Raw genomic sequence first — 15,157 nt, forward strand, 5'->3', positions numbered from 1 at the left:
GGGTCTTTGGCACGTACATGCTATTGAGGCCCTTGACCCTGGATGAAGTCACTGATTTGATACAGAAGGAAAGAGGGTTGGGGACTGAGCCACGGAGCACAGGAAAAGAGGAAGATCCAGAAATGAGATGGGAAGAGGGACTCCCAAGGTGGGAGGAAAACCGAGAGTATGAGACGTCCCCGGAGCCCAGTAGAGAAAGCGTGAGGAGGAGAAGGGATGATTAACTATCCAATAAACACTGCTGAGAGGTCACGTAGACGAGGTGGAGACTCAGCTGCCAGACTTGGGAACTTGGAGCCCTCGGGCTTCTCACCGGGACAGCTTTGGTGGAACAGTGAGGTCAAAATCCAGACGAGAGTGGGCTATTTAATTAACAGCTCATTTAAGGCAGGAACTACGTTAATTAACACATCTAACGCATAGTAAAAACCCAGTGGAGTCTGTGTTTCTTTTGTTTGGCAGAAGATATGACAACTTCATGTTGTTTTTTTTGAAATCACAGCTAAATAAAAACGGCACATGGGCTTCAATCCCTGCTCAATAAAAGGACCTACATACCTCAGAAGATAAGCTATTAAAAGAATCAATACACAGCAATAAATTGCTATCATTTTCAACCATCTGCAATTTTGACATTCCTGGTCACTTTTTCTATTGAACAGAGAACACAAGTGTGGCATATAATTATTCTGTAATAACTAAATCTTGTTTTATTATTGATGTTGTGATCATCTTTGAGCTTTATACGAAGAAAGTAACAGTGAACAACAGGAGGCTAGGAAGTCCTTCCCTGAGGATCACAGCATTTGGCAAATGGCAGATTCTTTGATTCTTTTGGTCGATTATGTTAATAGCTGCCACTCCTGGAGCTGTCTTTCTGTAAAGGGCATGTGGATGGTGTGTTCCTGACTGTTGTTGCTGATAATGATAAGAAGACAGTCTTGGCCGCAGGCGGATTTCCACATCCTGAGTTGGAATGTCAGTTGTGGTTCAAAATTAGGCATAATGCCCCACGCTGTTACAATGTATGTGCAAAAGAGATGAAACTGTCAACAGAATACTCAAGGAGGATCAACTCCTAGTAAGATGGTTTTTATGCTGCTTTTTCTTCCTTTTTTAGAACATGCAATAAAATAACCAAATATAAGGTAACTCTTTTTAAAAATCTTTATTAAAAATTTTTTTGGAGTATAGTTGATTTACAATGTTGTATTAGTTTCAGGTGTACAGCACAGTGATTCAGTTATCCATATATATATTATTTTTCAGATTCTTTTCTGCTATAGGTTATTGCAAGATATTGAGTATACTTCCCTGGGCTACATGGGAGAACTTTGTTGTTTGTCTGTTTTGTATAGAGTAGTGTGTATATGTTAATCCCAAACTCCTAATTTATCCCTCCCACCACCAAGATAGCTCTTTTAAAAAGATCTCTTCGTTTGTGTTAATATTCTTCTTAAAAGAAAACAAAAGCTTCAGAAAAGGATACAGTTCCTCCCAAAAAAGCCATGTTACAGAGAATATGAAAAGGAGTTCCTGAGTTCAGGTACATAAATACTCTTTGAAAACACTGATAACTAGTATATATGTTATCAAGAAGCTGGTTCTTTCCTGTTTTGTCACAGAATTTGATATATCACATCTGGCCTTGAGCCATATTTACTTGGTTTGTTGGAAAATAATTAATTATCCATGAAGTGCAAAATATCAAGCAATTTTATTTTTGTTTCCTTTTTTTTATTTCGGCCGTACTGCTTCATCCTTACTTCTGGAAGAAGACTTAGCCAGTGTCATCAGTTTTCTGGTCACATCTAGGGAATAAAGCTTTTGTGGTTACTTTCTGTCACCGTACATAGCCTCGATTTAGAGATTAGAGTGTCTGGACATATATAATAATGAAAACTTCCAACTTGCATGAAGTCAGGCCTCACTGACTTTTTATTAGGATGATTTTAAAATCTTCTGTTGTGATGAAGTGGAATGACTCAAAGTTAGCTGTTTGGCTTTTGTTCTGAGATGACCTAGGATTAAATGTGCCGGCCGCCCTAGACGTCACTGGTAGCTCCTGCTCTGGATAGCTTTGCTGCTAAGCAAGCCAAGACGGTTTTCCTTTAAGTCTTTGCCTCATAAGCAGCTGAGGAGATGACGGGGTGAGAGTGGGGCTACATTCTAAGTGGTGGAACTGGAGTTTTGCTACATGGAAACAAATCTATTCATAAAGGGGTCGATCCTATGAACTTCGCATCATTAGTATGCAAGGTGGCGATAAGCCACGCTTCACACACACAGCCATGCCAACCTCGCTGGTGTGCCAGGGAAAACAAGCAAGTGTGTAAATTGTGCACATGTTCTGGAGACGAACATTATAATACCGGATTGGTATGTGGGGCAGGGGAGGTTTGCAGGAAGAGCATTTGCATGTTTACACAAGTAAATTGTGGAGTGAATGCAAGGTTTGCTAGGAGCGTTCACACTGCAGCGTTATCCTTATAGCCTGGCCAACTTGGACATCCACTTGCCTTTGCTATTTCAAAATGTGAGTTCTGGGCGTGCAGAGGAACGTGGCTTCAGCCCACGGTGGCCCTGCTTCCCTGGGTCAGTTACCTCAGTGATCTAATCCACAACTTCTCCAGCTGCAAAATTGGGATGGTGACTGTTCCATCGGTTGTTCTGAAGAGAAGAAGTAATTTAGAACTTTTTTTTTTAAATTTTATTTATTTGTTTATTTATGGCTGTGTTGGGTCTTCGTTTCTGTGCGAGGGCTTTCTCTAGTTGCGGCGAGTGGGGGCCACTCTTCATTGCGGTGCGCGGGCCTCTCACTATCACGGCCTCTCTTGTTGCGGAGCACGGGCTCCAGACGCGCAGGCTCAGTAATTGTGGCTCACGGGCCTAGTTGCTCCGCGGCATGTGGGATCTTCCCGGACCAGGGCTCGAACCCGTGTCCCCTGCATTGGCAGGCAGATTCTCAACCACTGCGCCACTAGGGAAGCCCAGTAATTTAGAACTTTTATGCAGGATGTTTGTGAAACCACTTCAACGTCCTGTTCTGTGTTGTAACTGGGTAGGTGATTTCCAGCTTGCGATAACTTTCCATGAGGACTGTGCTTCCTTCCAAAAAGCTGTTGCTAATTCTCTACGGGAACGACCACTGCCTCTGTGGTTCTCGTAGCAGGAGAGGAGTATTCTAAGATGTCATGTGATCAACACTTACACATTTTGGCACCGATACCTTCCAGCCATGTCAGGACAAGGCAGGACTATAAATTCCATTTCAGAAAATAGACATTTTTAAGTTAAAAATTTTTAACTTGAAGTCGAACTTCCATGATGAGAAACGGTACCCACCCATAGGTCTAGTGACTTAAGGATACAGAACTTGATTGCCAGTAGAATCAAAATTATGGCTTTAAACTCCTGATATGTTACTGGGATGATTTTTAAATATTCTGTTATCTCTTGCGATGAAGTGGAGTGACTCAAAGTTGGTGCCTTTTTTTTAGATTCCAGACATATGCCATATGATAAATGATACAAATGAACTTATATACAAAACAGAAATAGACCCATAGACATAGAAAACAAACTTATGATTACCAAAAGGAGAAAGAGGGGGAGGGATAAATTAGGAGTTTTGGATTAACATAGACACACCGCTATATATAAAATAGACAAACAACAAGGACCTACTGTATAGCACAGGGAACTATATTCAGTATTTTGTAATAACCTATAAGGCAAAAGGATCTGAAAAAGAATATATATATATATAATAAAACTGAATCACTTCTGTACACCTGAAACTAACACGACATTGTAAATCAACCATACTTAAAAAAAAAGTTAGGTGTTTTGCTTTTATTCTGAGATAACCGAGGATTAAATGTGCCTGCTGCCCTAGATGTCACTGGTAGCTCCTGCTTTGTATTGCTTTGCTGCTAAGTTAGCCAAGATGGTTTTCCTTTTAGTCTTTACCTCGTGAGCAGCTCAGGGGATGACTTGGGTGAGAGTTGGGCTAAGTTCTGAATGGTGGAACCGGAGTTTTGCCACATGGAAAACAAATCTACTCACGAAGGGGTTGATCCTACGAACTTTGCATCATTAGTATCAGGCGCTAACCAACTAGTGGACCCATTCTTCATGCAGGCTTATGCTACAAGTGAACATCTGAAATCCAGATGTTAGTGCATATAGCTGGGTAACTTGCCAGTCACTGACTGATTATTCAAATAATATGAAATAAATTTAGAAGCAGGAGAAAGATGAGTTCTTTAGGAAAATATGCATATAAAATCATATTTCTCTAAAATATCTGTGGATATATCATTCTAGGGAGGGTTTGCTGGAATGTTAACGAGATGAATTCTGTGTGTAACCAAGTGTGGCAATCTCTTAATGTTTATACCTTAAGTTAGATTGAATCTATTTGTTGTTCTAATGTAGCTGAAAGTACATACAAAACATAAATATATAAATGTCACTGTAGATTGAAGAGCATAATTAAGTCCAGAGATAGAAAAGCAAACTTTTTTCTGAATTTTATCAAAATTTATGTTGAATAAGCCCTTTTGACTTTACTGTAATCTTGTCTTTGTAATAAAAATGGCAAGGAATCGAGCTACAAAATTCCATGCTACAAAACCTAGAAGTTGTTGTTTTTACTACTTTTAAATTAGTTCTTCTTTTTCCTTTCCTTATAGATTCCTCTTCTTAATTATTATGATTACAAATTCCACCATGTAGTTACTTAATAACCTAGTTTAAATTGAGGGTGATGATAATTTACTTAGAAGTAAAGCCTGTTGCCAAGAAACAGGAATTCCCCCATAGGAAAATTTGAAAAATTCCTCCAAACCCTGATCTCATCATGGTAGTTCCTGAGGCTTCATTTCTAAGCTTCAGTTTGCATTGAGAAGCTCAACTGGGAGGATATTAAAATGATGGCTACGTAATCATTTTAGAGCTTGTCGGCATTAATTCATCCTTTCTGGTGCTCCTGCCCCTTTTACATGTATGTAACCATGGCAATGATCACATGTCCTGTGGTCATTTATATCTCTGAGTCCCCCTCCTGTAACACCGAATACAGGGCTGGAATTTTAGAGCTAGTCAGTACATGTGTGACTTTGGGGCAAGAAGTGGTAAATCACTGAGATATTATATTTTGTATTTACAAGTATTCAGATTATAGTAGAAAGGGGCACTGGAGAGGGAAATAGGAATTACATGGAAAAGTGCACATTGTCAGGATCAGAAGGAAAATAATAAATAATTAACCCATAACCTTTTTTTCAAAGAATGATGACATCCACTCGTACCAAATAAAATTACATATGTGTTCTTTTTAAAAGGTCTCTGTGTTTTAGATCCGATACTTTATTAAATGGGTGTCTTTCAACCACTGAAGAAACTACATTGCTGTCCCTGCTTTTTTAAGTTAAATGACAAAATATCTCTTCGTTGCAGTTGCATATGGCATGTGCGAGTGGCTACAAGGAAGTGGTATGTCTTCTCCTGGAACATGGCGGGGACCTCAATGTAGCAGATAATCAGTACTGGACCCCACTCCACTTGGCAGCAAAGTATGGCCAGGTAAAATAATGTTCTGGGTTATTTTTAAAGAATTATTTTATGATCAATGCATCATTTCATATTTTGTTTTGTTTTCAGATTATGTACTAACATTATGTAACTTGACTTTTAATGGAATTGTCTTACTAAACAAATATGTTTGTGGTTGAAAGAAAACATTTACTTTTAGAAGGACACATTCATAACCTACATTCCTAAGAACTCTGCATGTTGCAGTCAGAATCATTGGAGAAATAATCAAAACTTATAAACATTCTTTATAGAATGGACTTAATACTATTTTCTTAATATTATATAGTTCTTATCAGCATACAGTTTCATGAGTCTAGGGTAATTGTGTTTGTTTTCTACAGTTAGTAGATGTAAAGCAAAATTACATTTTATATTTTATTTTTCTCTATAAATTATATTTCATTTTAATGAATGAAGGATGGGTAGCAGAATTCTTTCTCTGAATTGATGCTTGGCTGTAGCTGATGTATCTTGAGTTACTATTGCACAAACTAATTTCTCACTAGATACTAATAAACCATGAAGAAGAAGCAAACTTTAACTTCTAAATAATTTATATGGGTGAATGTGATCCAGAAGTATTCATAATAATTTATTAATATTACAATTGATTTACAAAAAATACATAATATGTTATGTTAGAGAAAGTCTTAGTGGTAATAGTAGGAAATATAACTCAGGTTACATATATATGGAGATTTAAGCTAAGCTTGTTGATGTCCAAACATTAGCTTGTGGTAACAATCTCACTCACAGAATTTATAGTAAGTTAAATCCCTTAGATACTAACCAGTGTGCAAAATATCTAGCATACAATTTGAGTCATGCAGTTGTTGAATAAATTGAAAGCATTTGCATCTCAAGCATCTTAGGAAAAACGTATTGCTTGGGAAGGTCTTCCAAACTAATAAGAACATTGTTTGCTTTGATGACATTTCCTGTAGAAAAAAGATTCATTCATTCAGTAAATATGTTTATCAGGCTACTAACAACTCCAAATCTGTGCTTCTAGCAAGTGAGTGTGTGCATAAGTGAATGGTTGGGTTAATGAGGTAAGGCTGGATGTAGCTGAAATCATTGGCCTCAGGAGTCCAGGTTTCCCAGGTCTCACTAGGATCACAGGAGTATCGGGGCATCAAAAGTACACCATCAGGACATTAGTAATCCATGCTAGCACAGCAGCAGCCCGGGATACGCTGGGTGAGAAGTTTTGTCATTTGTAAAAAATAGAGAGGTGAACATATAAGCAAGTACTCTTTCCTTGAACACACTTCTTGGCCTGTGCTGACGAGGTGATAATCAGTAAATTATCAAAATGTGCCCATTGTAGTCAGAGATTGCTTCTGGAAGGAGCTAAATCTGAAAGTGGTAAAATGTAGCAGAACACTACCAAACTTGAATGAATCATTTTACTCAATTTTTCACTTTGACTGATTGGGCTTTTAGATTTTGGACCAGGTATCATTGCAAAGAGGAGCTAATTGTTTCCCTTTAACCACTTTCATAAGAGAATCAACTCAGGGGAAATGGGACTAGATTTAACAAAAATTTTTAAAAAACATACCTTGGACTAAATATGTCACTTTCTGTTACCAGACATTTAAATGGTTTTTTTCAGGACCCAGTGTATGGTTTTTGTTTTCTTTAACTGCAGGTCAAATGAAATATTTGGTATGAGTTGATGCATTTTATTTGCTGTTGTATTTTTCAGTTCTGTGATTTCCATTTGGTTCTGTCTTATAACTTCTGTGTGTTTGATGAGGTGTTCTATTTTATCCTTTGTTTCAAGAGAATTTGTAATTGCTTGTTAAAGCATTCTTATGATGGCTGCTTTAAAATCATCATCAAATAATTCCTGCATGATTCATCCTGCTTTTGGTGTAAGTTAATTGTCCTAGTCAAATTATGATTTTCTGATTTTGGTATGACCATGATAAGTGATTTTTAATTGCTTCTTGGACATTTTGGCTATTTTGCTAGGAGAATCTTGGTGCTATATATATCTTCTATTTTAGCAGGCAGTCACCCTGCTTAGGTTTAGCGTTCAGGTTCCAGTCTACCTGAGTGGGAGGTGGATCCAATGACAGTTTAAGTTTCAGACCCTTCCAGGCATTATTTTGGTATGATTGGTTTATCTGGTGCCCCTGGAGTTCCTACTGGTTTCTTCTGGTGTCCCAAAAGGGGTAGAAGGCGTTTCCTCGGGCCAGGCTGCCCCACGTCTCTGGGTGGTGTAGGAGAATCTCCACGGGGACAAAAGACTTTCAGGGCTGGAGGCCTCTGGAGTATGCCCCACCCCCCACTTGCAGGTGCCAACCCCTCCCCAGCCACCCTTGTCTCTCTTTGGGGAGGGGCATCTCAGTCTCAGTGGAAAAAGAGTGTCTGCTCTTGACACTTAGTGTTAGCAGGGTCATGGTGCTGTATTCACCTGATATTGTCAGGGAGACATGGTTTAAAAGAGGGAGGGGTGCCTCTACCTGGGCCCCCTTCTGTCACTGGGTTGGACTGGGAAACACTGGGTCCAGGGTTGCCTTCTTCTATTGGGTGTGAGGACATAGGCTACCCTGCCCGTCCGTGATTTCTCCCTTCTGTGGGTCCTGAGTCACCTTTCTCCTTGGACTTTTCAGAGCTCTTCTTGGGTTGCTTGTTATTTCCAGGGTTTATTATAATTAGCAGAGAGGACCAGTAAGAAATCAATCTAAGCTGGTGTGTTTTTAAACAACTGCTTCTGTTTACAAAAAATACTTATTTATGAAAGACCTGTAAAGCTTGATGTAAGGCACATAAGCCCAGTACAATTGCTGCTTCCTTCATAAAGCTTCCTGGAACTTCTGTCACACAAAAGTCATAAGATAGAAGAATCACTGATGGATAAGGTAGAGGCTGAGAGGATATCGGTATTCCACCCCATTACCTGTCACATTCCAAAAATTTCCCAAACTTTGGGTTTTCTGAAACTATGTTTTCAGCCTAGAGAAACATAGTCATGAACTTACATGGGAAATATGATTCAAAAGCTGCACTTACTTTGCAAAATGCGGAGTAATTAAGGTGAATGTTTTTATTACCGTATTCCCGGTGTACCAGCTACATTCCCAACGCTTACCATTTATTAATGATTAATGGTAAATTAATGAAGAAACACTTTCCAATTGCTACATTTTTTTTCAAAACCAGCTGCACAATATCTGACCCCAACTTTTAAAAAACATATTTTTTGGGGGGTTCCTATTTTGTCTTCTATTTCCCAGATACTCCTCCCACATACACACACACACCATAGGTCATTCTGCGCATCTCGGGGATTCAACCAGCTTTGCTCTGAGGATTTCCATGGCCCGGCACTGGCTCTAGCACCAGCCACCCCTCGCTGGCTGTAGGAGCCTAACCAGCCTTGCTGATTCTTCCTGCCTAGAGCCTGGCCCCAGGGTCTTCAATCACTGAGAACCATCAACTTCTGTTAAAAGAGGATTTTTACATAGCTTGGAAGATTGGTGAGAATGATGAAGGCAGATGCATCAGACCATCTGTGCCCATGTGTCCAGGTCAATTGATCCAGCTGCTAGATTCACAGAGACAGATGTCCAACACACAGTTTTCCAGAAATGGCCATTGATAGTGTACAGATAAGGCAGATTTAAAAAACAATCTTACCTTTACCCTCTGCTTCTCTAGAAAATGACTCGCCATTAATTGAGTATTTTCTAAATCCTTCAACATTTTAGTGCCAAGGAGAGGGTCTGAAGATCATATGTCTTTTCCATTTTGCTCCATTAAACCTACTCAAATGGAGTCTCCACCAGAACGTAAGCTCCAACACAGCAGAGACTTTGCCTGTGTTGCCCAGCATGCTTTCTCGGTGTCCAGCAGAGCAGCTGAAGGGCTTGAATGGACAAATCCATCAGCCAAGAACTAGAAGCAAAGCTTTAACACTGAAAGGTAGAGTGGGGCTTTTCCGTTAGAATACATGACACCAAAACCAGAATACTCTTCCTCGATTTAGACTCAAAAAACAACGAGAGATTTCTGTTAATAGAGGATTTTGAGTAAACTGTATCTTGATTATTTTGAAGAAAATACCATATGATGTCTTGAATTGTTTTTAAAAATTGTTCACCCATAAAAATACCGTTTCATATTCATTTTGGAAATGACATTTTAGAACGAGGTATTATTTGGGTATCAATTTATAGGCATGGGAGATTTATAATTCTCTAAAGAAATTTACTGTAAATAACTATACCTCAGTTCAGGGAAAAAACCTTTAGAAATGCTAACATTTTAGAGAGACTAATGGCATTTTTATAGACCTTCATCGCAACTTCAGTTTCTTATAAATATCTTACAAGTATAAATGCCTTTTGGAGAAGGCAGTCCATAATTTATAACAGTATTTATAATTGACATGTATACTGGGATTTATAACTGACATGCATGCATATTTTAAAACTTACCTTTATAAATATATTAACTTCTCCAGTGAGAAAAAAAGAGATGCCTGTTCTCGTTTAAAACTAGGAACTGAATAAGTTATGTGAGCAGTAAGTCCTTTGATTTTCCAATTTTTTATGAGTTGTACATAAAATAAAATTCGATTCTAGCCTTGTACATATTTTTAGTGTTTATAATAGGATTGGCGATGCTACAACGAAAGATAAGAAAATAATTGTACAAATGCTAAAATCTAAATCTCCTTCCCTTCAAAAGTATCTTGAATCACACAACCCGCATATCATTTTTTTTTTTTTAATTAATTAATTTATTTATGTTGTGTTGGGTCTTCGTTTCTGTGCGAGGGCTTTCTCCAGTTGCGGCGAGCGGGGGCCACTCTTCATCGCGGTGCGCGGGCCTCTCACCATCGCGGCCTCTCTTGTTGCGGAGCACAGGCTCCAGACGCGCAGGCTCAGTAGCTGTGGCTCACGGGCCCAGCTGCTCCGCGGCATGTGGGATCTTCCCAGACCAGGGCTCGAACCCGTGTCCCCTGCATTGGCAGGCAGATTCTCAACCACTGCGCCACCAGGGAAGCCCCCAACCTGCATATCTTGATATTCAAAGGAGTCGTTTGTATTCTTAAGTACATTTTACCCAAGTACCTAAGAATTGAGATATATTCAGAGTTTTTATTCTTTAGATATGTCTTTTTCCATTGAAGAAAACAAAAAACACTCTCTGGTACTCCGCTGAGCATCAAATATTGATAAACTCAGTGCTGGATCCTAGGTTCCCTCTCTTCTCAATGTTTACACGTCTTTAGGGAATCTCACACCTGCTACTTCAAATGCTCTACATGATCACGGCCCCCAAAGCCCTTTCTTGTTTTTCTCTCAAGTTCCCGGCCCATGAGGACCACTGCCTGGTGGGTAATCTCTATCAGTCTGCCCTCAAACCCAACTTGTGTACAAAGGGAATTATCATCTTCTTTTCCCCAGTCTGTTGTCCCTTCTGTGTGTCACCATTTACTCATCACAAACCTGGGCATTATCGTTTTCCTGCCTCTCCCATAACTAAGAAGCCACTGAGCCCACAAACTCCTCCCTAGTGAATAACTTTGAGCTGTATGAGTTATAACCACAACCGATTAACCTGTACATCCTCACTGCCTCTGCCTTCACCCAGTGTCTCAGCATCTCTGCCTCTGGATCAGCCCATCAGTCTCCTAATGGAGTCCTCTCCCCCTCCCCCGCTCCATTCTCAACAATGTGGCTACAGCGAGCTTTCTAAATGCAAATGTAATAGAACTATTCGATCCACCATCCTTTCCATTGCTGCTGATATAAAATACCTACTCGATCACACATGAGTCCTCATGGGCCAGGAATTCTGCTGAATTCTACCGCTGTTTTTCTCCTACTCCCTCCACCAGGTTGGAGGATATGGCTATACTGAACTTCTTTCGATTTCTGGAATATGCCACCATGTACATCCTTTTCATGTTCTTTGCTTTTCTTGAAATTGTTGAGTGGTTAAATCTTCCCTGCCCTGCAGGAGTACCCTGAGATGTCAGTTCACTGGCTGTCTTTTCTACCTTCCTGGATCCCAGTGTGACGCCCCCGTCATGCACCCTATGTAGCACCTGTATCCCCCATACCACATCACTTATCACATGCTGGAATTATCTCTTATACTTGTTCGTATTGACCCTCTAGTTTGTGAGAACTGAGCGCAGGTACAATGTCTATTTCTTTATCTGCACGGGGCTGGCACAGAGCACTCAGTTACTACTCAGCGAATGTCCTGGTTTAGCAGATGCTTGTCTGTCTCAGTGCATCACTGAACACATGTGTGAAGAGACGGTGGGTGAGCACACACCTCGAGACTGGTGGGCCAACAGGAGAAATCCTCAGGGAGATATCCAGGAGTACCTGGGCATGGGCAGGGCGTTGGGGAGGGCTGGACATAGAGATTTGTGATAGATGACTCAAAGAGATCACGCACGGTGGAGGGGGAGTTCAATGAAGGGCAAAACAGGATGGGCAGCACCATCTTTAATAGTCTAAAGAGTTCATCAGAGGAACCTTTTTATATTTTAGATCTGAAATTTTTCAGATGGCTCTGAGTTAGAGGCATTTACCTATTATGATGTAGAGTATGAACCAATGAGTGTAGGATATGCAAATTCTGAATTCCCAAAGACCTTTAACATAATTTCTCTTTATTAAGTGAAACAATCTCTTTTAGCTTCTCAACTAGGAATTCGACTATCTCTGAATGCTCAAATTTTCTTTTTTTTACTTTTTAAAGAAGTAATCTAAATGACCATCAAGGAATTAATTTTGCTGAATTTATCCAAACCGAAATACAATTGTCCAAAGAATGAGCAAAGTCCATAGCCAGTAACTTGTGTGAGTTTAAATTTCAGCTTAAATATATTTTCTATCAGCCACGCAGGGCCTCCTTTGACACACACAGAGACACCGAATGACACACACACACACACACACACACACACACAGACACACACACACACACACAGAGACAGAATGTCAGTCACCTTACCCTCTGATGGTTTTGGTGATTCTAAAGTTCTTGTAATAGTGGAGATGAATCTTTGTTGGGTTCACACTTTACCTACTCACATTGAAGTAATTTACCTAAAGATCTTACCTGAGGTTAAAACAAATGTTGCAGACTACTCTGAAATTGAAATCAGTACTGCCCTGCTTAATTTAGTTCTGGGACATGCCTCACTGATCTCTATCTGGAAGCAAGTGGGAAATACTGACTTTAAGAAAAATGGAATTCCCCAAGTGAGAGAATCTTCTTCATTCCACACATGAATGTTTGTTTTACAGGCCTGAAATAAAATGGAAGTACTTTTGTGGTCATAGATTTTCATGTAGGAAACCATTTGCTTTGACCACTTAAATGCTTCCTGCAGTTACAGGGGAAGCTGCGGAGAGAGGTGATTGGTAGAGAAATTTGCCCAAGTTTCTCTTTGGAGTTCTGTAAAGAGTGAATTGAATTTAGAAATGCAAAGTAACTGTTAGATTCTCCTACAGTCGGACATTTTTGTCAGAAAATGAAAGCTTTTAGGTACTGCTGTTTTTTTCAAAATTGTGAAAAACAAGGGCAATCTTATATAATTCTTGGCTTTGCATTTTTTCTTTTCTTTCTGCTTTTCTTCTTCCCTTCATCCTTCCTTTCCTTGCTTCTTCCCTCCCTCCCTCCTGCTTTTTTCTTTTCCTTCTTCCCTCCCTCCATCCTTTCCTCCCTTCTTCCCTTCCTTTCCTATGGTTGAAAAGCAAGCAAATCTCTCAAATTTTTGATACAAAACAAAACTCTTTTCTATACCCATTTTGATGTCCTGGGACCCTGCTCTATATATGTTGTCTTTCAGATTTCAAGAGAACATCTATGTCTTTAGTAAACTGTATATATTTGGAAATAAAAATAAACCCTAAATATAAGCAGTCTGCTGTAACATGATTTAAGTGTTATTGATATATTTTATGTTCTGTAAAACCAAACACTGATTTGCAGTGGACTTGTGGGAAAGCTAGCAATGGCGCAGACTATTTAAAATCTAATTTTATAGTGAGAACACTAACAAGAGCAATAATTGATGGGCGGGGAGATACTTTGGAATGTCTGAGCAGAGTGCTTGCATGGATGGAGAATGACTGGCAAATGTCACAGAAGCAACAAAGCCACAGATCAGAAAAGCCCGTCTAATCAATATAATAAACCAAGAAATGGAAAGACAAACTTAGGAAAAGAGAAAGAATAAAAATTCCAAAGGAATCTCCAAAATTAAAAAGAAAAATAGCATTGAAAACATAAAATATATAGGGATATTTTTTACATAAGGTATGTAAGATTTCTACACTGGAAACTATACAACGATATTATATAAATATAAACAATATAATGAAAATGTAAAGAAGACCTAAATAGATGAGGTGGTAAAGCCATATTCATGTGTTGAGAGAGTGGCTATCATTAAGATCTTGTTACCGACCCTTTCAAGTTGGGCCCCAGCAAGGGTCCTCCTGCCCGGCTTGCTGACACCAATAGAACAGGACCGAGTTGGGTTCAGCAGCAAAGGGAAGCTTTATTCTGTTTTAAAAATTTTATTGAGGTACAGCTGATTTACAGTGTTGTGTTAATTTCTGCTGTACAGCAAGGTGATTCAGTTGTATATCTATGTATTCTTTTTCATATTCTTTTCCGTTGTGGTTTATTACAGGATATGGAATCTGGTCCTCTGTGGGGAAGCTTTATTCTTTGATCGGAGACCGGAGAGGTGTGGGTGTGGGTGTGGCTGGTTGTAGGGGTCTCTCGGTGGGAGGGGTTGGAGTTCTGTGCGGGGCGGGTAGCGCAGGTGCATTCGTTGCTCGCAGCTCCAGGGCCCGGTGCAGATTTCTGCACACGGCCCGCCACCGCCGTCGTGGACGAGGTGTGGTGGGCGATGCTTCTGTGCACGGCCCTCCGAGCTGAGGTGTCCTGAGTGCAGCCCTTTGGCGCCAGGAACTCTGGTCTGAAGGGCTGGGTGCGAGGCTGCTGCCCACGGCTCCCTGTGAGCCAGTGAAGCTAGACGAAGCACAGAAGAGGTTAGACGTTGTCTTATCCCCTAGATTCCATCTTATTCCCCCCACCCCCACCCCGGGACGCCAGTGGGTTTTGCTGAGAATAGTACCTGTGGAAGGCAGAATAGTGGCCCCCAAAGCTGTCCACACCCTGATCGCCGGAACCTGTCAATATGTTACCTGACAAGGCAGAAGAGCTTTGCAGCTGTGGATAAGTTAAATATCTCGACATGGGAAGGGTTTCCTGGATCTCCAGGTGGGCCCACTGTAATCACTGAGCCCCTAAAAGCAGAGACCCGTTCCTGGCTGAGGGTTGGCGGGAAATGCGACAGTGGAAATGATCGGAGAGGTGGGACGCTGCTGGTCTGGAGATGAAGAAGGGGCCCCCAGCCAGGGAATGTGGGCGCCTCTGGAGGCTGGAAAAGTCAGGGCACAGATGCTCCCTGGGGGCCAGAAGGAAACAGCGCTGCCAACGCCCTGGTTTTAACCCAGGGAGGCCGGTGTCAGACTTCTGACCCGCAGACGTGTAGGAT

At 40.5% G+C, this 15,157-nt stretch overlaps 1 protein-coding gene across 1 annotated transcript in view; it reads left to right on the forward strand.

Annotated features, from left to right (window-relative positions):
* The window catches only part of MYO16 (myosin XVI), a 406,857-nt gene that overhangs the window by 89,295 nt on the left and 302,405 nt on the right, over positions 1–15,157 (forward strand). Inside the window, exon 6 of the mRNA XM_068526630.1 lies at positions 5,464–5,589. Coding sequence (XP_068382731.1) covers positions 5,464–5,589 — 126 coding nt within the window. The remainder of the gene's footprint in view (positions 1–5,463; positions 5,590–15,157) is intronic.

Source organism: Eschrichtius robustus, chromosome 18, assembly GCF_028021215.1.
Source record: "Eschrichtius robustus isolate mEscRob2 chromosome 18, mEscRob2.pri, whole genome shotgun sequence".
NCBI classification, from domain to species: domain Eukaryota; kingdom Metazoa; phylum Chordata; class Mammalia; order Artiodactyla; family Eschrichtiidae; genus Eschrichtius; species Eschrichtius robustus.